The sequence below is a fragment of the Pangasianodon hypophthalmus genome, chromosome 26, assembly GCF_027358585.1.
Source record: "Pangasianodon hypophthalmus isolate fPanHyp1 chromosome 26, fPanHyp1.pri, whole genome shotgun sequence".
In the NCBI taxonomy this organism is placed as follows: Eukaryota; Metazoa; Chordata; class Actinopteri; order Siluriformes; family Pangasiidae; genus Pangasianodon; species Pangasianodon hypophthalmus.
In genome coordinates this window covers 10,083,219-10,110,073 of record NC_069735.1, presented here as the reverse complement: position 1 = coordinate 10,110,073, position 26,855 = coordinate 10,083,219, and the positions used below count along the sequence as shown (strand labels likewise).

The following is a 26,855-nucleotide window of genomic DNA, read 5'->3' as shown; positions in this document are numbered from 1 at the left end:
GGCAAACACGCACATTATTTATTTATACTTGGTGGCTGGGGAAAAGCAATGTGTGTTTGTGGTAGGGGAACTGTTAAACAAATGCATGCTATGCCAACACATGATTAGTAAAATGCTACAGATTTAACAGGAAATGTTTTGATTGTGTTGAAAGTGTCGCTTGGTATAGTGGCACTGATTTCCAGGTAGTTTTACCAAACAAAAGGTAAAATCAGATCATAAGGTATCATATTGCATATCCTTAAAATCTGTGTGAAGATTGGGATATGTTTCAGGATGTTTAGTTTTGTGGAAGGTAAGACGTACATTAATTAGCATAACAGACTCTAACATCCAGTTAGCTGCTTGTTGCTGTGCAGTTTAATTTGACAATATGACATCACCGTGAAGACACTCCCATCTTACTATTGTTTCTGTTGTTAGATTTTTATGACCATGTAGTTCAGTATTGTAGAAGTACTAATGATGCTCTCAGAAAAAAGGTTATTAACACATTTTATTCTTGCGTTTCATGTGATGTCACTGTCATTTTGTGCTACAAATAGGGCCATGACTGCATCGATGTTACTGAGTCTGTGGTTATTAAGAAGAATTTACATTTATACTGATAATTGAGTGAAACAATAGACTACAGGCAATACATCTTAAATAAACAGCAGTGCAATGGATCTGAAGTAAGGTAGTTTGGTAAGGTAATTTAGCCAAGTTTCACATATAGTTATAATTGTATTTTGCAGTGAAGCCAGAAATTCTGTCCCAAATCTGGCAAACCCTACATAAGAATCATGTGACTGAAACACTAGGATAATCTTTGCTGCTTTGTGCCTGCACCTTTGGGCATTTTAACAGGTAAACCTACAACATAAGACAAACTAGATACGGCATCACCAGTATGCAGTGTCCATGCTGGACTGCTAAGATGCTAAGATGTTATTTATTTTCATGTTAAAGTTATACTGGAAATTTTAAGTGTATTCTTAAGTTGTTAAATTGAAAATATTTTTATTTGTGTGTGTATATATATAAATGTATAACAGAAGAAAAAGATTAAATCCTCCTATTGTTCTGTCTGTCTGCAAAATAAGATATCTGTAGTAATTATAATTGATTCTCCTGGGATAAGTGATGTCTGTATGTGATGGGAGTGGCATATAGGCATGGTTGTCACTAAAAGTTTCACAAGTACTATTTGCGCATCATATCTTTAATACAAACCGGTAGCTTTGACCTTTGTTATAAGCACTTGTAGGGATTGTGGTTGCGCAAATTGTGCTTGATTAGTAGGTCACATGATATGTATATAAGCTATGCATGTGCTAGGAACTCAGTAACTTACCTACCTATAAGTGTTGTTTGTCTGACATGTCCTATTAAGGCAAAGTATATATTTTATTGTTTTGTGTTTTAAACTCACCCAATACTTTATTTAGTTTTGATTTCAGTGGGAAATCATAGAAAGAAAAGAGCAAATGCTTCATGGAGTGTCTTTATACTGAAGAAAAAGTGCAGCACCTCTTTTTTCCACAGGATATAATAAACTTGGAATGGAAAAAGACCAGGCACAGTTTTTCCAGTCTTCACCTGTGCAGTTTCGGTGAGACTGTTCCCACTCTAGCCTCGGATTCCTGTTTTTGGCTGAGAGGAGTGGAACTTAAAACGGTCTTCTGCTGTAGCCCCAAGGAGTTCAACCTGTTCTTCAATCTGAGATGCTTTTCTGCTCACCATGGTTGTAAAGTGTGGTTATCAGCTCAAACCACGCTGGCCATTCTCCTCTGATCTCTCCTCAACAAGGCGTTTCCACCCACAGAACTGCCACTGATTGGATGTTTTTTGTTTTTCACACCATTCTGTGTAAACTCTAGAGACTGTTGATGAGAGAAGCAGTTACTGAAATACTCAAACTAGCTCTTCTGGCACTATCAACCATGCCACGGACAAAGTAGCGGAGATTTCCCCCCATTTTCCCCCATTCTGATGCACGATGTCATATCTTTATCTGAAGCTATTGACCTGTACCTGCATGATTTTATGTATTGTGCTACTTTTTCTACTGGTCATTTTATAGAAATTTAAATACAGAAGATAGCAAATCAGTATTTTGAAAAAGTCGTTAGTGAGGTAACAATCCTATCATACACCGTGACTAACCATGACAATCTAAGTGACAAGATATGATTTGCATAATTAGACACAACTACATCTTGCGTCCCTTTCCCTTGCTGGTCAGCGAAAAGTCAGGCTACAGTCTGTAACTGTTTACCCATATGGTAGGTTTATCTGATAACATGCCCAAATGTATAAAAAGTAATATCTGGACTACAACATGGATTCAGTGCTCACTTCTGTAATGATAAAAAAAATGTGACTTTAAGAGTGCGACTCCCATTAGCTTTACTTCCATGTTTCTGTGACACATTTAAAAAGGAGTTCTGTAGTTTCAATGCTTTACTCCACACATGGCTTTTAAAGAGGCGTATTCATGGAGCCTAATGAACAGTAGTGGGATGCCCTTGACCGTTGGCCCTGCTCCAAGAGCCGAAGTTGGCATTGAAACAGTTTGTTTTTCTCTTCTTGTTTATTAATGAAGAAAATGCACTGCTGCTTGAGGCTCTCTCTCACCCTCCCCTGAAGCAGGTTCTCAGAAGGCGGCTCCACCCTTGTCGTTGCTTGCTATTTTTTTGGTGGCCTGATTCTCTCTCTCTCTCTCTCTCTCTCTCTCTCTGTGTGTGTGTGTGTGTATTTGTGGCCCTCAGGTGCTGGCAGTTGAGTGATCCGTGGGAGACGTTTAGCTGAAAGTGGATGACAGACGCATGTATCTGATATCAGGGTTCTCGTGTGTCTGTACGTCGCACTGTAGTTAATGTTTGCTCTCGTAGTCTCCATTTGGACAGTTTGGCGTCAAATTGAATCAGTTTAGTTTTGGATTTTAGGAAATTTCACTGATTTGGTCACTCCTTGTGTAGTGAAATGATTGGCTAGAATGACAGATTTTAAAAATCCTCCTTGATTTAGTGCTAAATATTGTGTAAATCACTCAAGGCCCTTGTATAGATTTAAGGGAAGCATATTTCATGAGTGGTAGTGAGTCCAGCAGGACCATGGATGGTAGGGATGAGCCCACACTTGGAGCTGATGGTTTACACCATGTGTGATCTATAAACCCGAGCTGAGTGTCAATGTGTACACGTTAGTGAGGGTTTGTAAAGTCATTAAAGTGTAACAGTCGCGTCATCTCACAGTGCTCTTTGTGATCAAAGACAAAAACTGGAAAAATCCTGATCAGTGTCTCATTTGTGTATCTATTTAAGGGTTGACTCAACTCTCAATATCTATCTACCATCTTGCATGTTTGGTGTAAAATGGGCTTTATCTCTGACTGACACATTTTATTACTATAACCACAGGAATACCGTAAATCCCCTTTACTGCTGTTACTGCAGATTTTTTTTTTATTTTTTTTTTTTTTTTATTTTTTTTTTTATATAAAGTCTCTGTTCCTGTTGATGTCTTGAAGAATGTGTTATACTACTGCTGTCCCTATTCCCATGAAGTTTTGCTCATGAAATGTTTTCACACTGAAGGAACTGTTCGTCCAGACTTCATTAAAAATGAATGTAATTTCACTTGAAATTTTGTTGACAAAATAGTGATTGGGCCTTAAAGGCATTTATAAATTTCATAGAATAATGATTAAATACTTCTCTGTGCTGTTTTGGTTAAGGTGAAAGAAAACAACCCTTTAAGGCCAGTGGGAAAAGTAATGAGCCCTTAATGGTTTTAGTGGTGGGTGACATATGTCACAAAGATCATAATCACAATTATGATATGATATAAACAACATAAACATGAAAAACCCAAGATATTATCCAACACCAAATGCCGCACCATTTTCCCAGTTTCATGATGTTGGTTGTACACAACCCTTCCTTTGTTTCATGTTAATACTACCGTCAGCGCCCTCATGTTTCTCATGATGTATATTACTAACTAGCTGAGCCATATCTCTACTGTCCCCACTTTTTCTTTGTTGGGTTTCTTGTTTATAACATGGTATTAAACGTCGCTGAAAAATGATTTGTAAGAAAAGCAGCTTTTGCTCTTGGTGTTAGGAGCTAACAGTGAAACTTGACCATTATGCCTTATGTTTGTGATGGTGTAACTGTTTCTACTATTAAACAGCAACATGACTACGCTAGCAGTGCATCCCTCTGACGTCAGCGTGGCACACAACCAATGACTTCTCATAGGAATACTGGAAATACAGCATCAACCAACAAATTAGCACCAAAATCACTAAACACATCACAAATATTTTAATATAACCATATTTAAAGTGTTTCAGGGTGGAGTCTGCCTTTAAGGGATCAAAAAACATGCTTTGGTTTTCAGAGTTATTATAAGATGCAAGTATATGACTATTCTGTGACTCAGTTAAGTGAAGAAAATTCCCAGCTGCACTTATAGAGTCATGATTTCTGTTATATTTACATAATCATAGTCTCTCTCTCTTTGTGTGTCTCTCTCTCTTAGATCATCGAGTGGTGTCCCGTTGCAGTGCAGAGACAGCCATGGCCACGGCTATATCGTGACACACAGAGACATGGTGAGTACTGCTGCTGCTGACATCTCCAGAGCCATGTCAAACAAAGGTCCCTCTGCAGGGGGCCCGCTGTGAGAGACAGAGCCATGTGTGAGAAAGTGGGATGGGGGTTGGGGGGCCGAGGAAAGTAGGGAGCGCAAGAGGGAGGAAGAGCCTCACGGTGTAAACGAGATTCCTAGTTCTCGAGCACTTCCAACAAATCCATATTTTCGTCTGTTCCAGCTCACACTAGTCTGGTTGTTAATGCTGTAATTAGCATCTTGACTGAGGACTGATGTGAAGTCAGAAATCCCAAAAACATGGATTTGATTGTGGACATCTGTTGTGGAGACTATAGCTATGGAGGGAGTAATATTTGGATGGCAGAGGATAGAGAGTGAGGGAAAAAAAATGGCCCAAGGGGTGGGTTGGATTGGAGTAACCCCTGTTTAAGGCCTCCAAATACTTAACAATCCAGAAACTCAGCGTGCATACACGGGGAAGGGAAAAGAAGCACTTTGTGGAAGACACAAAATAGATGACTTACGGAAAATTGCTGAACACTTGAACCCATGGCTGCACTAGGCCTCATGCCTCCTTCCTTCACTTCTTTCCTAGCTTCAGCCGAGTATCAGAAATAAAACGAACACAATATCAAATAAATAAATAAGGACTAAAATAAGATTGAACATGCTGCTATAGGATAATAATCAATGATGAGGTGGTTTGGTGCAGCCCATCATGAAGTGGAGTTAATGTTTTCTAATAACGGTCCAAAGTGTTTTATTCCACTTAAAGGTGCATTGGTAAGATTATTCTTTTTTTTTTTTTTAAGTAAAGATTAGGTCTCTAACAGTTAGGTGAATTCTACATTTGAAGGATTCCCACGCATGTTCATGAAGCTCCGCCCCCAGGAGCTATGGTGGCCAATAGAAAGTGTGTAAAATTGCAGTAGGTGCATCCAAACACAAAGAAGCATTACAGTCCGATTTCCAAATGGGTATTCTCAGTGATGCAGTAGACTTTTGCTAAGGCCATGGCTTAATCCATTGTTTTTTTAAATCATGTTCTACACATCTTCCAGGTTATTTGTGCAAAAAATTGAACTATCGCACCTTTAAACCACAGCAATTTGCTAACACTTACCATGTATTTATTAAAGAATAAATAGTGTGACTCTTTGCAATGGGAGATTCTTATTCATTTATCTGGGTTTTTGTGTGTCTGTAATTAACAATAGAAATCTTTAAATACAGCTGCATGTTGTATTTGATTGTCCATTTACAAGCTCTAAATCTTTTACTCGATAATTATACGTCTTGTCTACTTTATTAACGCATTGATTGAAGGCTTAATTTGTTGATCTGAATAGATGTTAGATTCTAACTGCATGGTGTTGGAAAGTTAAGCTTCTTAATTGGATACCTTTAGGCTACAAACATAACACTGATTATCTGATAAGCAAGACCACATAAACTATCCAAAAACAAACATTTAAAAAAGTAATTGAATCTTTTTCTGTGCACATATACCTGCTTTAGGCTGTAGTATGTGTTTAATTCAAGACTAGCAATGTTCTAGTGCTTTAGTTTAGCCTTTGGCTGTTTTGTGGACTGCGCTCAAGGAACCTCTTTGCTTATATTGGGTTTAGTTGACCCACGAAGCCAAGCTGGTCAGATTGTGTCAGTTCTGTGGGTCTGAATCCCGCCTTGAGCCCTCTAAAGCCAAAATTATACTCTTCAACATGACTTCAAGGTGTTGTGTCAGGATGCGCGAACCTCTGGGAGTCTTTAATGTGGTGGAATGGATTTCTGTTTTTTACTGCCTTGTGTTGTCTCTCTCTCTGTCTCTCTCTCTCTCTCGTTGATTCCTTTTAAAATTGCAGTTGAATTCTCATATGAGGCTCATATGATTCCTGCCTGTTGCCAGTAAGGGGAAGTGGTGTGAGGCAGTGTGAACTGACACAATTTAATTTTGCTAGCACCAGAAAATGTGAGGTAATGTGCACTAAAGTCCTTTATCTGCTGGGCAGCGAACACACACACGCACGGACGCGTGAGTGTTCTCATGCTTCCATGTGTGTTCTAGACCACTAAACGTCATGGCTTTTTATTAGACTGATATTCCACAGTTCTACTGGAAACGGGGCTTTACTGTAAGGGTGGGAGATATAACAAAAATATCACGGTATTTGATATGTATCATGGCATACAGGTTTATTTAACATTTCGCACTGATTGTTACAGTTTTAAAGATTGAAAATATAGCTGCCTCAGGTCAGCATTTGTAATTGTTATTAAAAATGCAAAAAAAATATATATCACGATTAACTACAATATCTCAGAAAAGTGTATTGTGATGGATCACAATATTGATATCCTCTTTTTGCCCATCCCTACTTTGTGTTATTTGTTTTTACCCAAACAATACTGACTTTACAGAGTCTGTCATATTCTTTATCTTCTGCTTTTGCTTAGATTAATACAGATATAGTCTGGACTAGTGATGGGACGGTCCATGAGCTATCAGCAGTAATCTGATAATTTTTCAGTCTAAACATAAGATCGGCCGATGTTTCTTGCTGAAAAGGTGAGCCAATCACCGACACAAAACATGCGCATCAAAAGCTAGCAGGACTAGTGAAGACGATTAGCGCAACACCGGCAGTGAGCCCTCAAACTGCGAAAATGTACAACAGTAGCAGTTAGCTAAAGGAATCAAGAGCAAAGTGGTGGAATTTATTGCTCTAGATAACACTACTTGGTTGTTGTTGAGGATGTAGGATCCTGTCATTTAATTTCTCACCTGGAGCAGCACTATGCGCTTCTCCGATGGAAATTCTTTTCAGATGTTGCCCTTCCCAAGCTCTATCAAAACAGTTTCACTCGCATAGACCAAAATAATGTTACTTCAATGAGCTTTACAAATGATATGTTGAATTCTGACATCAGTCACATGTTCATGTTAAGTTTAACAGCTCAGTGGATTGATGCTGCTCAACAGTAAACCCTGAATCAGTTGCATGTGCTTGTAGTACTTTAATAACAATCTTAACAACAATCATGTTATCTTGGGGAACAGCTAACATTATCTAGTTAGCTAGTAGCTATCATCTCAGGGAACAGCTAACCTTAGCTAGGGAGATAGTACCTAGTATCTCAGGGAGCAGCTATCATTCAGCTAGTAAGCTAGTCGCTATTATCTTAAGGAACAGCTACCACTGGCTAGAAGCTAGTATCTCAGGGAACTGATTACATTGGCTAGTGAGATAGCTGCTAGTATCTCAGGGAACAACTAACATTTAGCTAGTTAGCTAGTAGCTATTATCTTAAGGAACAGCTAACATTATCCAGGTAGCTAGAAGCTAGTATCTCAGGGAACTGATTACATTGGCTAGTGAGATAGCTGCTAGTATCTCAGGGAACAACTAACATTTAGCTAGTTAGCTAGTAGCTATTATCTTAAGGAACAGCTAACATTATCCAGGTAGCTAGGAGCTAGTATCTCAAGGAACTGATAACATTAGCTGTTTGGCTAGTTTGGTGAATGACAGTGTTTAGGTATCAAGCAACATTTAATAAATACTGAGGCAAAAGTCTGGTGAGGGAGCTACATAACAGTTAGTTCTTTCTTTCTTTCTTTCTTTCTTTCTTTTCTCTCCTCAGAGAAGGCACTCTTGCCTAAAGATCAGCTAGATGAAGTTGGATGTGTCTGAGGCGAAATATAATGTCACCAGAAGCAAATTCTTTGTGATGTTTGTCCTTTTCCATTCCTTTTTTACTTGATAAGATTTTGCACTCTGTCTGATATTTTTATCGGAATATTTATATTTTTGGTATTTGGAATTAGCTCAGTGCAAAGGGCTACAGGCAAGGCTTACTGTTTACAGGTTTATTTATATACACCATTGTTTCTAAGATAGGATTTTGTGTGTATTACAGGAATGTAAATTGTAAAAAAAATGTAAAAGTATGTTGTGGACGTTCTGTTCTATTCCACTATTTAATAGTTTGCAGCTTGTTCATCCTACGCATTTCTATGGAGAGAGTTATGGTGAAGTTTTTGTATTTTAATTACATTTATACAGCCCTTCCATGTATTAGTGAATGTTTAAAACCTAGCTATGCGCCCATTTTAAATGTTCATATCTTAATAATTGTGTAAACCTCTTAAAACTGTTTATAATATTACATATTATAATAGTATTAGTAATTACTTTATATTGTGACTACGTTATTAAAATAATATTTCATAGAACTCTCATTTGGTGAGCAGAATGATTTCATTTCCTTTTCTCTTTTAAATTTGTCCAAAATAAGGCTTCTTGGAAGACAGCTGGCTGTATACTGCCTTTCGAATGGCCAGACTTTATTTTGGGAGCACAAACACCACCAGCAAATGGTGTCTGTCTGGGCAGCATTTAACTAAATCGAACATGAGCATAGTAGTAACATTTATGATTTATGCGTTTTATGATGTACATGGTAAATATCACAATATATTGTATGACTCTGTCAACACAGGCCTATTTAAATCATTTTAAAAATATGCACACAAGACCAAAGAAAGCACAAGGAACATGATGTTTGGCTGATTGGCTGATAGGTGACTTGGACTATTTGGGACTGATTCCTGGAAAGCTGATAACAGATACTACGCCATTTCATTGAAAATGTTGGGTATCAGCCAAAAGTATTAAGATGGCATTTACCACGCAGGTATTTTTAACATTTAAGAATTTTTAAATGCTACAATTGACTTGCCAATTCAGCAGATAATATCCACTGCCTTGATACAGTGAATGTTACAAGTACACACAGATTAAACAGACATATTTATAGTCAAGATTATTACTGGGTGTGTTTATATGTCCCATGAGTATTCCGTGTAACCCTGCAGCCAGTTTTAGAGGTAGGTGTGTGTGTCTGTGTGTGAAACAAAGTGAGGTAGGGAGGAGAGAGAAATTGAAAGTGTAGAGTTCTTCACTAATCATTTGTGGCTTAGCTTCAAAATGGGATTTGCATAATATGCCTGGCCTTTTTAAAGTGAGCATAAACAACGAAGATATGGTGTGTGCGTGCGTGCGTGTGTGCATGAGTGCGCGTGTGTGTATTTGGTGGTGGGGGTTGTTTTTTATTTATGTCTGTCGACTTTGGCGCTTGAATTCTCTCACTCTCTCTGCCTCGTGTTTGCTCTCGCTGTTGTTCTCTCAAATGCTTTTAATTCATGGATTTCAGTTCACACTGAACCTTCAGTGCCTATACTGTCTGCTCTTTGCCAATATTATTTTCAACCCTTCATAACTCGTTTCATCTGCTTTAATGCTGTTTGCACTGATAAGCTGTCAGTTTCACTATTTGTCCTGGCCAAGATGTAGATGAAGCCAGTCATACATCAGCGTTAAAAGACCTCTCATTGGGATTTGTGGAAATTACGTCTCTTCTTAGACCCAAAACAATTTGGAAAGCATAAGCTTTGAGTGCGTGCCTGAAATAAGAAACCTGAATGATTGTTATTTTCCGCTTCTTGTTTCTGAGGGGACAGACTTTTCAAGTCAAAGCAGTTTTAGGTGAAAGAAAGAATTTTATCTTTTTGTTGATGCATTCACATGTACACAACATACGCCACTATTGGACTTGTCTGAGAAGCTTTATTTGACTCAATTTTTCCTTAAGTTTCCTCATTCATTGCTACCATAGCAACAACTTGGAATGCAAACTGAGACATTAGCAGTAGTATAATATAAACCACGGATGGTAAAAATAGTCACTTCCTTATTTACCACAGTAATGTTTGTTGTTGCTGATATCTAGCTAGATTTTACATTTCCTACCCAGAATCTATATATATCTCTATCTATCTATCGATCTGTGTATACATGTATATGTATATATATATATAAATACCGTATGCTATAATGGACAGGTGTTTGAAACATTTAGTAGACCCACCTTTTGATGGATTTAATGCACCATGACTAAAAGTACAACATGGGTTCTTTGTCAGCCAATTTTTTTTTTTTTAACATATTAAATCATAGTATTACTTTAGTATAGTATTACATAGTATTATCACCTGTATCAGTGCAACACACACTGCCATGTCAGTGTAACTGCTTTCCGTTAATGGTCGGGTTAGAGGGGGAACAAATGGACTGAAGTCAGAAATTGTTAACCAACAAAATGACAATATGGTAGGTTTACCTGTTAAAATGGCCAATTAGTGTGAATATAAGCATGGTGTACCTAATTAAGTAGCCACTGATTGTTGGCTTCTTGTTGATCTCTTATTACAAAGCAATATTTGGTATCTTTAATCTCCGTGTAGCAGTATATCAGAACTATACCACGTTTACAGACAGGTCTTCGTTTCTCATGCAACAGGAAAAAATCAGCCAGGCGAAACAGAAAGCTGCAGTACAGCGTCATCTTTCAGCAGGAAGGAGACGTGGGAACCTGTCAGACAGACGCCCAGATGTCACAGCAGCATATGTGTTGAAAACGGGGCTTTCCCAAAACATATGTACAGTCAAAACAACTGTTCCAGTACTGTGTGTGTAAGTGTGCGTGTGTGTATATGAGAGATCGCATTGGAAACTCTTTAACAGAACTGGTAGTCATAGACAGTAGGAGTCTGTTGTTTCTGGACTGGTAAAAACGCGGGGTTCCCCTCTCACATTTTTTTTTTTTTTTTTTTTTTTTTTTGGTAGAGCAGCCATTACTGTTCTTCTCGCATGACAAAAACATTAACCTTAAACATTAATAAAGGAAAGTAGAAATCTGGTAGTGTTGTGTTTGGATTTTTTGGTTGATTTCTTTGCCATTGATTTAACACTTGAGCCTACTGGAAATGTTTGCAGACTCCTAGAACTTTTCACTGCTGAGAGCTGTGATTTTGAAGTATTGGACCCTTTTTTTTGCAGTACTGGCAAAAAGCATGAAGGTGTGGTGTCCTGGGTTTCATCGACTTTTATAAATTGTAGTTTTGTTGTGATTTGTACGAGTGGTTTCAACTTGCACTCGGGATTGTGACCCGTTCTTTCCCTTCAGTCCTGAAACCTTACCTGTCCTTTGAAGATTTTTTCCACCACATTGATCTTGGCTTTCTGGTTCAGGCTGCAAGTTTGCGGTTGCCACGTCCAGTATTTTCACCCCTCTTTCCACTCCCAACCCCAGAAAATACAGGAGCTGTGATTTGCTGGTTGTGATCTTATAGAGGAAGGCTATTCTAATCTATTATCTAGCAACAGATTGACAATGAACCTGTTATCACAAGGTTTCATGGGTGGTATAATAATGTGGGGTAAAACTATTACACACATTTAAAGGTAGACAGCTGCATTTGTCATTTCTAAATGTTTCAAGTTTGTAACTCCCCACTAGCTTCCTTCCATGTTTCCTGTATTCTGTTTATCCCCTAAAGGAATTTTGGAAAAATAAACATTGATAGAGTAAATAATCCATAAATAATCCTTGTTTGCATTCATTACACATGCATTTCATGTGTGCCTGTCAGTGGATTTAGACGGGGTGCACACAAGAGCTAATGTCATTAGTGTGGGTTGCCAGGTTTCAGCTAAATTTCCAGCCCGACTACATCACAAAAACCACACAAAAGCCCTGAACCTAGCCCAAAAATTTCAGGCACTGGAAAAAGGAGAGACATTTTCTTCTTTTTCTCTGCCTTTGTTTGGGAAACCAGGACACCATGGTGTACACGCATTTCTGATATACTGACATTCCCCCCCCGTAATACCCCTTTTCCTCTCCCAATTTTTGCAGTATATATTGGGTAATATATATGATTCTGTACATCAAAGACACACTTACACTTTGCCTTTGTTTCTGAAAATGTATTTGATTTAATGCATTTTTTTAATACTAAAATTAAATATTTTTTTAGACTAGCTCAATTTGGCACTCTCAATTTTGCAATATCTATCCAGCAACCCTGTCATCATCCAGACAGCTGGATGTACCAATGGGCCTCTGGTAGCACTTGTTGCAGTCCCTTTTTTGACTACTAGTTATTGCAATAATAACTCTATGTAGCTAAATTGATTAACATCCAGAGAAGAGAGTAAATCAGTGGAACATTGGCTTATATCTAACAAATAGCAACTTTTTAAAAAAATTTTTAAATCATTGGTCTCTTAAAAAGAGATAATTAGTATTTCAGTGGAATTTAAAATATATGGAGTTGTGAATGGGGACTTTATGAAGGTTAACATTTGTTGAAAGACCTACTCCCCAACAAATATAAATAAAAGAATTAAATTCCTAAATACTTCTGTAAATAATTAGTGAATTTTCTGTCTGTCTGTTTCCATGCTGACAGATTCTTTCATCACTCACTGGCTGCGTTACGGGATTTTGCCACATGCCGATGGCTGCGAAAACACTGGGCCGTTAATAATAATTACTACCTCCCTCATTTATAATGAGCAATATTGATAGTGTTTTCTAACATTTGAGCACATAAAAGCAGTGAAATCTGTAGGACAGATTTCCTGCACACATAAATATTGAGTGCCTTCTGGGAGATCTCATAAAAAGCACGCCTGCTCATATGAAACAAAAGCTAATAGAATAATCACTGTAGCTGTGAATGTCGGCTAAATATTAATATTGAACTCGCACTGATATGGGGGATTTAAACAGATATCTGTACTAATGTTCTTCCCGCTGATGGACTCGGTGAATTAAGTCTTTATTACTTGATTTTGACTGTGGAGATCTTTTTTCCTCCTTATTGGATCAATACATACTTTCTCAAGCTTTATTCAAAAAACTGTAGGCAGATTTAAAATAATAATAATAATGATAATTGGCTTTGCAGCTGTACCTCTCTGATTCGCTTATGAAAACCTCTAGATGATGAAATGCGAAAAACACCTACTGTGGGTGTGTGTCCAAGTGCATGTGCATTCTAATTCACTTCACCTCAGAGGGGTGTGTGTGTGTGTGTGTGTGTGTGTGTGTGTGTGTGTGTGTGTGTGTGTGTGTCTTGAGGCGGTGCAGCTTCAGGGCCCTGTCCGTGCGTGTTGCCGTGGCAACACTGTCGGTGGGCGTGTGTGTGTGTGTGCGCGTGTGTGTGTGTGAGTCTGTCTCTGGCTGGGCTGCGGAAGAGCTTCAGCGACCAAGCTGTCTACTGCTGCTGGAGCCATACAAAATAGACTCACTGTGACTGCAAGCATCTCATTATGTGCGCCGAGTGTCGTGTGTGTGTGTGTGTGTGTGTGTGTGTGTGTGTGTGTGTGTGTGTGTGTGTGTATGAGAGAGAGAGAGAGAGAGACAGCATGAGGAGTGGTGGCAGAGCAATGAAACTGCTCAGTGAATCACAGCAATGGCGTTCTCAGCCTCTCCCCTGAGGCATTGTGGTTGTTGGTCTAATGATGTAGCTTGTATATAAGTGTTTCTGTTTGTATATTTGATTTTTTTCTTTTTTCTTTTTTTTTTTAATAAACCAACAGCAGAGTAGTATTTGTAAAAATCCTAATTTGGTAATTTGTGTGTCTGGGTGTTTTGAGCAAGTTAACTACCATTTATTAAAATGCTGTCCTGTTAAATAGGCCTTATTGGTGTTGCTGGCAAATGAACAACTGCAGTTTAAGTAATTGTAATTAGTGGTCGACTGATATGGGTTTTTTTAACGGCCGGCGCTGATAGTGGTACTTAGAAAGCAGTGAAGCCGATGATAAAAAGCTGATATTAGTTTGTAATCAAATTCTTGCAAATAGAAATTAGAATAATTCTAAAATTGCATGTATGCACTTACACTGATGGATACAAAACAGATAATGTGTGTGTGCATAGCACACAGTTTGTCTTAAACATGCTGTCATTGAGCCTCATGTAACTTGGCAATAGAAGCTTGCAGAGATTCCCTGTTACCAAGAGAATGTGTATAATGAATATTGCTAAAATATTTATTAGGACACAAACACAAATTTAAACACATACAATTTATGTACGACAAACCTATTTCAGGTCTACGTGATCTGTAATAACATATTAGGGATGTATCCGGACAGATAAAAATACAGAAACATTTTCTTATAGAAATCTTACCAATAAGGTTTCTAGAGTGGCATGCGTCGAGGCACAAGTACGCAATCAGATATGAAGCTTGTGGGACGAAGACCACATTTGTTACACATGAACTGAACTGGCAGCATTCATTCATTCATCCTTAGTAACTGCCTGGTCAGGGTCAACATGGTTTAGGTAAGGCTACTAGTTTATTTATAATTTGGGCAACAGAACCAACTAAATTAATTAGAAAAAATCATGTGCAGCTGCAAACAAAAATAACAAATGTGCTGGCATTTCTACCTCTGTTTTTTTTTCTTTTTTCTTTTCCTCAGTGTTTCCAGGAGCATAGTATTATGGTTCATATATAATTATATGATAATAAAATGTAGCTAACAACTAAATGACAAATTTGATAAAATTTGATGATAAAATAGTTGAAAACTATTTTTGATTATTTTGCCTTATGTTATTAAGCACAGTCACGCACAGCACTTCACACCACGAGTAGAAAAGCTGTTTGAATCAATTTTTGCTAAAAAAATTTTTGATAAATGCTATATCATTTAATTTTCTTAACAATACACACACACACACACACACACACACACACACGCACACACACACACATGAATATATGTCGTGTATCTGTTCATTAAGTCACCCCACTTTTGTTCCACACTGAAGATGCTGGGAGTCAATCCTGGAAAGAGTCGATTTCATGATTACAGACATTAAAACCCAAGGGTCAATCACACTCACTGAAGATGAGTCACCTGGTGCAAACATGACAAACAAAATGAATTCAGCATCTGAGTATTTCAGTTAGTGTTGCAGCCTGTGGATATTGACATGTATTTTGAAGATAACTGGTAGGAATTGCACAAATCATGGCTGGCTGGATAAAAAAACTGGTCTACATATGCACTGTGACCGTTTATTTTAATTAATCCTAGTTATTTAATTAAGCCTAGTTTTGTGGTAGTTTTAGCTGACCTAAATGCTGGAAATAAATATTTTTAAATAAACAATGTTTTTGGTATTTTATTTTGAAATAATACAAATAACTGACTAATTGCAAAGTAAAGTAATAATCAATTATCAAAGACATTAGTTACAGCCCAATTAACATAAGATTTAACTTTAAGATGTTTTTGTGAAGATGTGAATATTTAAGTTTGTTGAACCTTTACCAGTTGTAAGTATTAATATGGTGGTGGACAGAATTAACATTTGTACTGTTTATGATTTAGCAAATGTAGCTAAGCGACTAAAACATTCTGCATTTGTAAACTATGAGGTAACTAAAACTGTCGAGATTTAAATACTATTAGACAGCCTTACATAAATTTACTACTGCAGGCCGATGTCTCATAATCTGCAACGAATGTGTCTTTTTTTTTTTCTTTTTTTTTTTTTTTCTGTGTGTTGGCCTATACTAAAAAACAAAACACTCACTGTAATATCTAAATAAGTGACTAACTACAATTAGACCAACTAGTGTATGAGCTTCCAGGCTTCATTCTGCTTGCTATTTTATTTAATCATTTAATGTTTGAGTCATTACTGTTTCAAGATCAAACATCATGTGATATTTTGGATAGATTGTGAAATCTAAATCTCTTTTTTATATGTAAGCTTGATTCATACAGAAGCGGTTAACACTAGCAAGACATGTTTTTAAGCAGCCTGAGCAACTGTCCTGTTTAGACCAGTTTTGTTATGTTCGTTGTATACAATTGCTTTAAATGCCTTGTCAAAAAGGCACTTGCTAGTAATTTTGATAGACATTAAAACCTTTTTAATTAATTTTAATGAACAAAATTCAGAGCGAATCATGGCGCCTTGGACTCATAGGAATACTGTCTCCGTTTCAGTTTTGATCTTTAGTTTACGGTAGGTAATCTCAGTACAGTGAGAGAGAGATAGCTGATATTAGATCATTGATTGTGCATGTCAATCATTTATGCATATAGCGATCATCTTTGAGACGCTCTATAATGAAGTCTGATGGTCTGGAGTTGGTAGAGAGCAGATGAAATGCGTTCCTGCCCATGGTGTCAGTCCTCCCTTTTCGCCCGAGGGGTGGCGGGCAGCTGCTTACATCATTTGTGTTTCTTGGAAGTAGTCCTAAATATTTTGTGCATGACAACAGAATCTGACAGTGCAGCTTTACGAAATGTTTCTCATGTTCTGACCAGAAGGCTATAGAGCAGGAGTGTGTACACATACTTGACCATAATCTTCACAGTTCCGGGAAATTTACAGACTAACTAGCGCTAATCAGGGATCCATGTAGTCGTGTTGACTCCTGTTCCTGCCCCAGGTGTTTCTGTTAGCAAGCACAAGGGTCATGTAAGGTTTCGAGTTTGTGGTTGTAACGCCTTGAAGCAGTTGTGAAGTTATGCTGCTTTAGTGCGAAATGTTAGACTACTTTTAACAAGACATTAACACTCTTTATTTATTTTGAATGTTTTAAAAGCAATCTAATTAATGCTGAGCTATTTAGGATTTACTTAGTTATTTAGTCAGGCAGCGTTTGACAAATATGATAAATACAGTTTAGTTGGTTGTTCTATAAAGCATAATGATAGTCTACCATAGTTATTAATACTAATAATAATAATAATAATAATAGTTTGTTTATGTGACTTTTGTCACTTGCATTGTTGATTGTTGTAGGTTTTGTGGATTGTCGAAAGCCACGTTTGGCCCCTTGAGCATGACACTGTCTTTTGATAAGTGTTTCCATTTGTAATGTTAGTGTTTTAATGTGTGGTGGCTGGAGGATGGTTGTATGTGAAAGTTTTGCATGTGCTCAGTCTGTTTTGCAAAAGGGAACACTAGACGTGTGCTTCAGCAAACAAGTAGAAATCTTTGTGCGTGATTAATTTCTTTAAAATTCTAAAGTAAATTATTTTTAATGTGATTATTTTTTTAATTAATTTTTAGTGTGATTACTTTATTGCCAGTAGTGACCTTATTAGAACCAATCTGAGGTGTATTTATTTAGTCATTCCTTTACAGAATGCCAGCTTATTCATTTTGGCATTTTGAAGTACAATTTGACTACAGAATGTGCCTCTTTTCGTGAAGCTTGCCTCTGAACTTGCTCTCTACCTTTTCTCTGTGTGTGTCTTTAGTGTGGCCAGGGGCTGTGAGGGCTCCGTGGGGAGATGCTGGAGGTGCAGGAGGAGCGAGCAGGAGCAGCAGCAGCAGCAGCGGGAACGGGAACGGCCAGTGGAACGGCGCCGGGCGCCACGGCCAGGAAAGAGCGAGCCAAAGACCGGCAGGAGGAGGGCCAGGACTGCAGTGGCCCTGCTGCAGCCGCCAACGCCGGGTCCCGCAGCGCCCGGGCCAAGGCAACGCCCGCCGCGCACTCGCACACACACACACACTCACACACGCCCAGCCCTCACCAGCACACTACTGCTTCAGCCTCGGTAGCTCTGGGACTGTCGTCAATGCATTCCAGCAACCCCAAAGTGAGAAACTCTCCTTCAGCTAACACGCAGAGGTGAGATGCAAAAAAGGTCCATGTGTTAAACATGTAAGGTTATTACATGTAACACTTGACAATTAAAATGTGGCAATCGAAAATCTGATTGTATTTTATTGGTATATTCTTTGCTATAGTATTCTTTGTTATAGCAGTTTGCTTGTACAAGGAGTCACTCATTTCTGTCTCGCCAACAGCGGTGGATTCCCAGAGAATTATGACGCAAAAGGAAAATTATCCCTCCCTACTCAATTTCTCCTACTCTTTTTAAAAGACGGCTCAGTTAAAATGATATGTAAGCAGGCTCTGGAGGAAAGCAGGCCAGGTGGAGCTAACTGCCACTGCAGTGTGTTTTTTTGGGGGAAGGTACCTTGGAGAAGCTTTTGGAGTCATTCCAATTGTCTGCTTCAATGCCCATGAAACCGACCCACACAAGCTCAGCCAGAACTACCGCTTCATTCGTCCTGTCTCTTGCCTGCCAGTCTTGTCCAAAGCCAAAATGCCAACCCTCTTGTTGACGTATGCTTCTGTAGCCAGTTAAGGAATGGGCCACTGGCCTGCCAGGTTCCTGCTGGGCTTGTCTTGCACCACAACGCGTAGCCATGCTGGGCCAGGTCTTGCCTTGGTGCAGGTCATCATCTGGCGGCCATTTCTGGATCTAGATTTAGTGAAGTTGCCAAACGTTGTACCTAATAGTTCAAAACAGAGTGGTAGTCGAGAGACCACTGCCTTTGTTTATCTACCATGATGACTGGAAATGTGCAATATAAGCAATTTTTAGATCTTCTTGCTGAGCCTGCAGTGTTTTTCACTATCTGCACTCATACCTAGCTTGCTACTGCCACTGCTACTTTCCATAACTTTGTTAGCTCAAATCCCTTGCATATGTGTACACCTTCACCATGGTAACGTGACATGAATTCAGGGCCTGGTCTCCGGTTTTCCGGTGGCCAATCTGGTTAAACAGGGTATTTTATTAAATATTAACTCGACACTCTGTCAACAGAGAGGAAGAGAAATGGAGGGAACAGGTTTCGGACATAAGGGCACAGTAAGTGCGATTGCTCTATCGCCTGGTTGCATTAGGGTTTCCCTTAGATGTTCCAGTAACATTTTTCTTTATAGTGGGGTGTGTATGCCGGTGTGACACAGCAGGAAAACTGTCCTCCTTCAGGTGGAGATAAAATGCTGAGTTGGACTGAAAGGTTCCTCTTTTTTTTTGTCTATGAATTATTACTGGTCTGACAAAAAATGGTTGATTAGGACTGTAGTGTCACTAATTGTCTAGTTCCAAATGCAGTAACTGAAATTTGTTGTTAGGGTTTGTTCCTGATTATATGGAGCTGGCAGGTTCAACAGTAGTACTTGCAGCTGCAGGTAAAACTAGTAATTTGGGTGTTTAGTTATGCAATGAAATGTCATTATAATCATATGAACATTTGATCCCTGAAGATTATTGTCTCACTGCGTCTGTTCTCCTTTTCCTCTAGCAGTCCAAAATCCAAGCAGGAGGCCATGGTGCGCTCACCACCCGTGATGTCTCCTTCCAGCGCCGCCCAGATGGACTCCAAACTGCCCAATCAGGGGAAACAAGGAGGTGCAGGCAGCCAATCGCAGCCGTCTCCCTGTGAGCCCAAGGCGCTGAGTGGAAGCCACACACCCAAAGGCCCTCAGGGTTCTGTGGGTAGCATGGGACTCAAAAATGGACAGGGCCTGAATTCTGGCAACGGAGCAAAAAGCAAGATCAAGAGGGAGCGAAGCACTTCGATTGAGTCCTTTGAGCAGAGGGACACAGGGACACCTAACAATGAGGGGGACCAGAAAGGTAGGAAAATCTACCTATATTTGGGGAAATACTAATTTTATCAGCTATTGAGTGATGAAACTCAGTAAATGTTGACTTGCTCATCCAATGCTGTATTTTGTCAATTGTATGGAAACTTTAGGTAACATTTTGAAAGTCCTGCCTTATTGTTTGGATGGCTCAAGTAAAGGAAAGTATTATCTGCAGTTCTTTCCAAGTCCAGTGTTTTCCACTGGGAATCCACATTTCCATGTAATTTGAGTCTGGAAAATTCTGCATTTAAGAGAAAAAAAAATGGTTTAAAAGTTACTGATGATCGTATGTAATCTATTTAAACATTTGTGTGATATGCACTTCAGGATGTTTGTGGTATTTGTGTGAATCCTCCAGGGGGTTGTTTGATAACCCTAATGAAATTTTATCTATTATTCCCTTGGTTTTGTTTTCCTATGCCCCTTCAAGTGTTATGACGTTAAAACATGACCAGAATACAGCCTAACATTTTAAAACCCCCAAGACACAAATGTGCAGTGTGTCATTGCAGTCACATTTTCACTCAGGCTGTTTTTCTGGCTCATGAGGTCGCGTGTCTTTCCTGCTGTCCCCGCGCACGGTGTTCAGGACTATAGTGCTGCATAAAGACATCCACACCCCCCCATATGTCTCCTAGTGGAAACATCACAGTGTAGATTCAGAGGTAGGAAGTGCCAAGGAATGTACCATCTTGCCTTCTTGGAGAGGGGGCATCCCCCCTTAGTTCCTGTGCTTGATTGTCATAAGGACCCCTGCTGGTGGTTAATGCCTCTGCATAGAGATTATTTGCCTTGAGACTAGCCATTTAATTAACCATGTGTCAAATATCTTCTGCATATTCACCCAGGTATTTAAATCAGAGACAAATATGGTCTATTATGAGTTTATATATACTTGCATTCATTGTTCCCTGAGCTTACCTGAGGTATACTGAAAGAAAATGCATTTATGAGGAGGCAGCCAAAGCTGTGCAAAGCATAAATGAGCCCCCCATCTGTGTTTGTGCGTGAATGTGAATGTGCTTCATGACTCAATGGGAGGTAAAGGAGTTAGCTTATAGGTTGTTTTGTGCATGCGCACGTCTCTATGAGCCAGCCTTCTAGGTTAGTTTTGTGTGTGTTTGACTTTGCTGTCGGGAGTTTGCTCATGGCGTTTGTTTGCTTGTGCAGCGAGTGTATTCTCCACACAGGAAGTCCTGTTATGCTCTTCTTCTTTATTCCAACTCTATTATCTGACCGGTGGTTCTAGACACTGCCGTATCCTGGCTACAGGGAAGCGGTGTGTATGCAGTATACAGATGGTGCTAACTGTCAGGGTAGTAGAGCACAAGGTCATGGGCAGAAGCAACAAGAACTTAACTGCCCAGAAATGGTAAAATTTTCAAAAGAGCCTTTATTTACTACAGACAGAGTGCAGAATCAGAGGTTGTCATAATACTTACATTAAGATTTTATGAAAAAGTTATCCTGAACCAAGAAACAATAACTTTTTATAGTCCAAACAGTTCAGTAGGTTTTATTTGATTATAGGCTACCCCATTTATGTGTCTGTTCATAATGGTTTAAATAATACAGTTCACCTAATGAAATAAACACCCCTTCACCAGAAGTTATTCATGACTCTTGATGAATAAAATTGTTCTTGTAGGAAGGAAAGTGCTAATATTTCTCACTTTCCTCTTTCCCTGCAGAACTAGGCAGTAGGGCAAAGAGGTTATGTGTAGCTGAACGACGACAGCCCTATAGTGGAGCTGACTGGTGTTCAGGAGGGGAGAGTGATGAAGATGACCCAGGATTCTTCAGTAAGTGACTGGCTTTTGGAATTTTGGAATGGCTGGGATTGTCATAAATGAGAATTGGGGACTGTGTTTCCTTTCATAGCATATTGTAGCTGATTGAGCTCTGGTAATTACTAAGCATTAAGTTGAATAAATTGTCCTAGAGCAGAAACACCACAACTAAAACCATTCTGCTGTATTTGCCACACCACATTTATTTATTTATTTTTGTCTGTTTAGAAGGATATGCTTAGGTGTTCTCCAAGGTGGATCCACTTGACTTAGAGCTTAGGGTTTTTTGTTAAAATGAAGGAAACACGATTATTGTCAGGGGAGAAAAACATTTCTACAATATAAAAATATTATATAAATATAATATGATATTTCTGAGCTGCTGTGAGCCACCCTGCCAGTTCTGTAATAGTAATAGGTGCTAGATGATAGGCCAGTCAAGTAATAGTAATGCATGTCTCGTCAGTATTGGCAGGAAATTTGTATGCATACATGGTATACCATCTCAGATACATCAAATGACATCACGTCACAACTTTAGGCATGAAAGAAGTCTGACTGTCAGTATGACATTATACTATAAAAGGAAAAATGAACTTTTTTTTGGCTATTTTCTTGCTGAACAGTTAATGTATTTATTTATTCTCTAACATGGTGGATAAGTATATACATCATAAGCGACTAGATATGATGGTTTTGTTTTAGTGGGTTAAAGTTAGTGGTCTAGACCATGTCTATCAATACAGATAGCTACTTGCCACCATTTTTATTTGATTTCAGGCAATTATCCTCTTTAGTACCTAAATGACATGTCTTTCCCTATTTGCCTTCCCTTCACCACTCAGACTGTAACTCCAATGACATCAAGCCAGATCCGAGCACCCTGGCAGCCTCCACGCCTACCCACAATGCTGTTGGAGGACAAAACGCATCATCAGATTTGGGCAGCAGTCAGAAAGCTGGATCAAAGGTTGTTTACGTCTTCACCACAGAAATGGCAAACAAGTAAGACTTACTGCACTTTATTTATTTATTAATTTGTTTGTTTGTTTGTTTGTTCAGTGTCCAAAGTTTCTTTTTTTTTATTAGTTCAGTGTTCAGGTGCAACTGTCATTGTATGAATCTTTTATCAGAACATAACTTTAAGTTCCTTTTCAAGAAAAGTATATTTCTCATATGTTAAGAATTTTCAGATATTGATTCTGATTGAATAACATTGTGCTGTGTTCATTACTGAGTACAGCCAGTATGGAAGACTGCTTTGTTCAGTATTTGACTCTGTCGCATCACATTCTCTCTGCATAATATGAAACGTGTTGTTTTCTCATGTAAAAGTGTTTCATACTGGTGTAATGGTAGACACAAAATCCACACCCAAACAGTGGGTTTTTTGAAGAATTCCAAACAGTGAACCAGATCAACAGCCATACCATCAACTACTATATACATGAATCTACATGAACTCTGTCTATGTTTCATAGTTTTGAATTTGTATGGAGATGTAAAACCCCTCATTTACACCTGACTGATGCCAATTAATTCCCCTTCAAAAAGAACAAATAATCAGTAAATGAAGCATATCTTTTCACAATGTCTGGCTCTGTGTTCAAAAAGTGAGAAGTGAGAGTTACTGTCATCGGCATGGTAGCAGAAACTGGTGAAACCTTTAGATCACAATCAGCAGGATTCCAAATGTCAGTGACACAATCTATCAGGGATGCATGCTGTTGCTATAAGGAGCGTCTCCCACTGAGCGGCATGTCATTACAGAGCTGATGTTACTCAGGAAGGGTGATGAGTCTGGTGTCACAATACTGACTGAGACTGTTTATCTTTTTCCGTTGCCTGTGTTGTACATGTGTTGAGTTGCGAATAAAAACTTGCAAGCAAGCACACTGATAACCAAAGAGGTTCAAATGTAATTTACCAATTAGTACTCTAAATGGGTGGGATGAAGCGCTAAACCCTTGATTAGAAATTGTAATTTAATGAGGTGCCTCAGCTGTATTAGTTCAGTATGGTGAAAATTTTGTCTTTGGGCATAGTTGTTAGTTTATGAAATACTGATACTTATCCACTGAGTGTGTCTGTGTGTTCTCTTTGATTTCCAGGGCTGCAGAAGCAGTAATCACCGGCCGTGCAGACAACATAATCACTTATCACATGAACAATATTTCTAATGGCAAGGGTGGCAAGCCACAACTTCCCTTGGTAATAATTACAATTTACATTTTAAACAGTTTATTTTTAAACCTTAAAAGTTTAAAATTCCTCTTTTATCTGTTTCAGAACAATCAACTGTTTCAGAACAATCAAATTGGGCCTCTTTTATCTGTTTCAGAACAATCAACTTGGGCCACACAGGAATGACCCCAAGCAGCAAGGGGTACAATCCCAACAACAGCAGTCTTCTCACTCTTCTGACCAGAACCATCAAGCAGCCTCCAAAGCAGCACAGCCAGGCCAGCCACAGCAGCAATCTTCAGCGCAACCAGTCCAACCTCAGCAAGCAGCCCAAGTGGCTAAACCAGCCAGCCTCACTCAGGATGGCCCACCATCAGGAGGCATGGATTCTAAGAGCCTCCCCAGCAGCAGCCCCCAGGATGGTGCTGGATCACATGATGGTAGTAATCCTGCAGGGACTCCTGGTAGTCAGGCTCCCAATCAGGCTCCAAATGCTGGCCCTCAGCAGAGCTTCTCTTCCCTTGACTTGCCCAAAGGAGCAGATGTTAAATTAACAGCCCAGCACCAGCAGCAGCTTGCTCATGAGATCATGTCGAGCATGGGGGACAACCCTGAGGGTCTTTCCCAGGAGCAGTTGGAGCATCGAGAGCGCTCCCTACAGACTTTGCGTGACATCCAACGTATGCTTTTCCCAGATGACAAAGACATGGCAGCCATGGGGCAGGGGAACATGGGTGGACCTCCACCCAATGCTTCCATGATGGAAGGTGGTCCCAAGAAGCCTGAACAGGGGCCACTTCAAGCTATGATTGCTCAGTCTCAGAGCTTGGGGAAACCTGGTGGTCCTGGGGGTCCACGCTCAGAAGGACCTCCCTTTGGGCCACCAGGACCCAGGGACATGCCTTTTTCACCAGATGATCTTGGGCCTCCTCCACAAGGTCAGGGCCCCATGAATTCACATCCCGGACCTGGTGGTGAACATGGTGACCACATGACACCAGAGCAGATGGCCTGGCTGAAGTTACAGCAGGAGTTCTATGAGGAGAAGAAACGCAAACAGGAGCAAATGCAGCACAGACCAATGGGAGACATGATGCTTCATCAGGGTGGCCCACGGGGCATGATGCGCGGGCCACCGCCTCCCTACCAAATGAATCCTGGTGAAATGTGGGGACCTGGGGCCCCAGAGCCATTTCCTGAGCAAATGAACATGGGCCCTAGAGGAATGCATCCACACATGCAGAGGATGCCAGGCTTCTCTGGAATGATGAACCCTGATATGGAGGGAGGGCCTAACCCCATGCCTAGGCCTGGCATGAACTGGCCTGATGACATGCCCAAAATGGGAGATGGAAGGGGGTTTCCGCCAGCACAGGGGATGTTTGGAGGTCCAGGTGGGCGTGTGGAGAGATTTCCCAATCCTCAGTCTGTACAAGAAGCTATGTTCCATCAAGGCATGGGTGACAAGCAAGGTATGGGTCTACCACCAAGCATGATGATGGAAATGAACAGAGTAATGGGGAACCAAAGACCCATGGAGCCTGGGAATGGAGGTGGCATGATGTTTCCCAGAATGCCAGGTGAAGGTCCCATGAGCCCCTCTTCAAGGATGGAGTTTGTGAAAGGTTTGGGGCGTGACATAGGTGAGTTTGGAATCGGACCTGGCAATCTCAATGTCAACATGGGGCCCAGTCCTCAGATGATGGCTTCCAAGATGAGAGAGCCACAGATGAACATGAGTCCAGAGGAGATTATGAAAATGAGACACGGTGGAGGTCCCATGGCTGAGGCCATGGCTCCACAGCAGAAGATGATGCAGGGACCTCCATTTCCTGACCAGCCTCATCCAAGTGACTTCAACATGGCACCAAACCGACAATTCTCAGTCATGGGTCCTCAAGGGCCTGGTAATCAAAGAGGTCCCAGGGGTGAGCCACCTTTTGCCACTGATCAGCGAGGAGGCAATGTAGGTGGCAATGGTCGTCTCAGCCACATGCCACCTTTACCTCCTAACCAGCCTCCCAACAGCTCAGGCCCCCCACCTAACCAGAGGAACATGGGTCGCAAACCCTCAGACTTGAGTGTCCAGTCTGGCCCAGCCAATTCACCCAATGTAAACCCACTTAAATCCCCCACCTTGCGGCAGGTCCAGTCCCCCATGCTAGGCTCCCCTTCGGGTAACCTCAAGTCTCCACAGACACCTTCACAGTTGGCCAGCATGCTTAGTGGGCAGCCAGCAGCGGCAGCAGCTGCAGCAGCGGCGGCTGCCTCCATCAAGTCTCCTCCAATGATGGGTTCAGCAGGGGCATCACCCGTCCATATGAAGTCACCGTCACTTCCTGCCCCTTCCCCTGGCTGGACATCCTCGCCCAAGCCGCCCATGCAGAGTCCAGGGATCCCCCAAAATAAACCTCCTCTTAGTATGACCTCACCAAATATGATGGGCAATGTGGAGCAAGGTACAGAATTCTGCTTTATTAAGTTCTTTGTCTTATTTTAAACATGTATGGATTCATTATACAATTGTTGTAAAGCTTACAAGACATTCCATTTTCATTTGTAGGAATGTACATCTTGATTCTATGGATGGCAAAAATACTGTTGTTTGTATCATTACTAAGTTGTCTACCCATTTTCTCCAGGTGGAAGTGCTCCTCCCTCTGCACCCCCTTCAAGTAGTTCTACCAGCCAGCCGGGCTCTATCAATGTCCCAGGAAGTCTTCCGTCCAGCAGTCCTTACACCATGCCACCAGAACCCACGCTATCCCAGAACCCTCTCTCCATCATGATGTCGCGTATGTCCAAGTTTGCTATGCCTAGCTCCACACCCCTTTATCATGATGCCATTAAAACTGTGGCCAGCTCAGATGATGACTCGCCACCTGCAAGATCGCCAAACCTTCCATCCATGAACAATAATATGCCTGGTAAGACTA

General features: G+C 40.1%; 1 protein-coding gene across 6 annotated transcripts in view; it reads left to right on the top strand.

Annotated features, from left to right (window-relative positions):
- bcl9 (BCL9 transcription coactivator) overlaps positions 1–26,855 on the top strand; it is a 102,385-nt gene that overhangs the window by 71,086 nt on the left and 4,444 nt on the right. For 3 of the 6 annotated variants that reach the window (XM_053230092.1, XM_034300286.2, XM_053230093.1), the window contains 8 exons: positions 4,531–4,603; positions 17,754–18,127; positions 19,600–19,934; positions 21,637–21,747; positions 22,581–22,740; positions 23,847–23,946; positions 24,077–26,378; positions 26,562–26,846. In XM_053230092.1, the coding sequence (XP_053086067.1) occupies positions 17,787–18,127; positions 19,600–19,934; positions 21,637–21,747; positions 22,581–22,740; positions 23,847–23,946; positions 24,077–26,378; positions 26,562–26,846 (3,634 nt within the window). In that variant the 5' untranslated portion in view covers positions 4,531–4,603; positions 17,754–17,786. The other 3 variants (XM_053230094.1, XM_053230096.1, XM_053230095.1) reach the window with 3 other exon arrangements.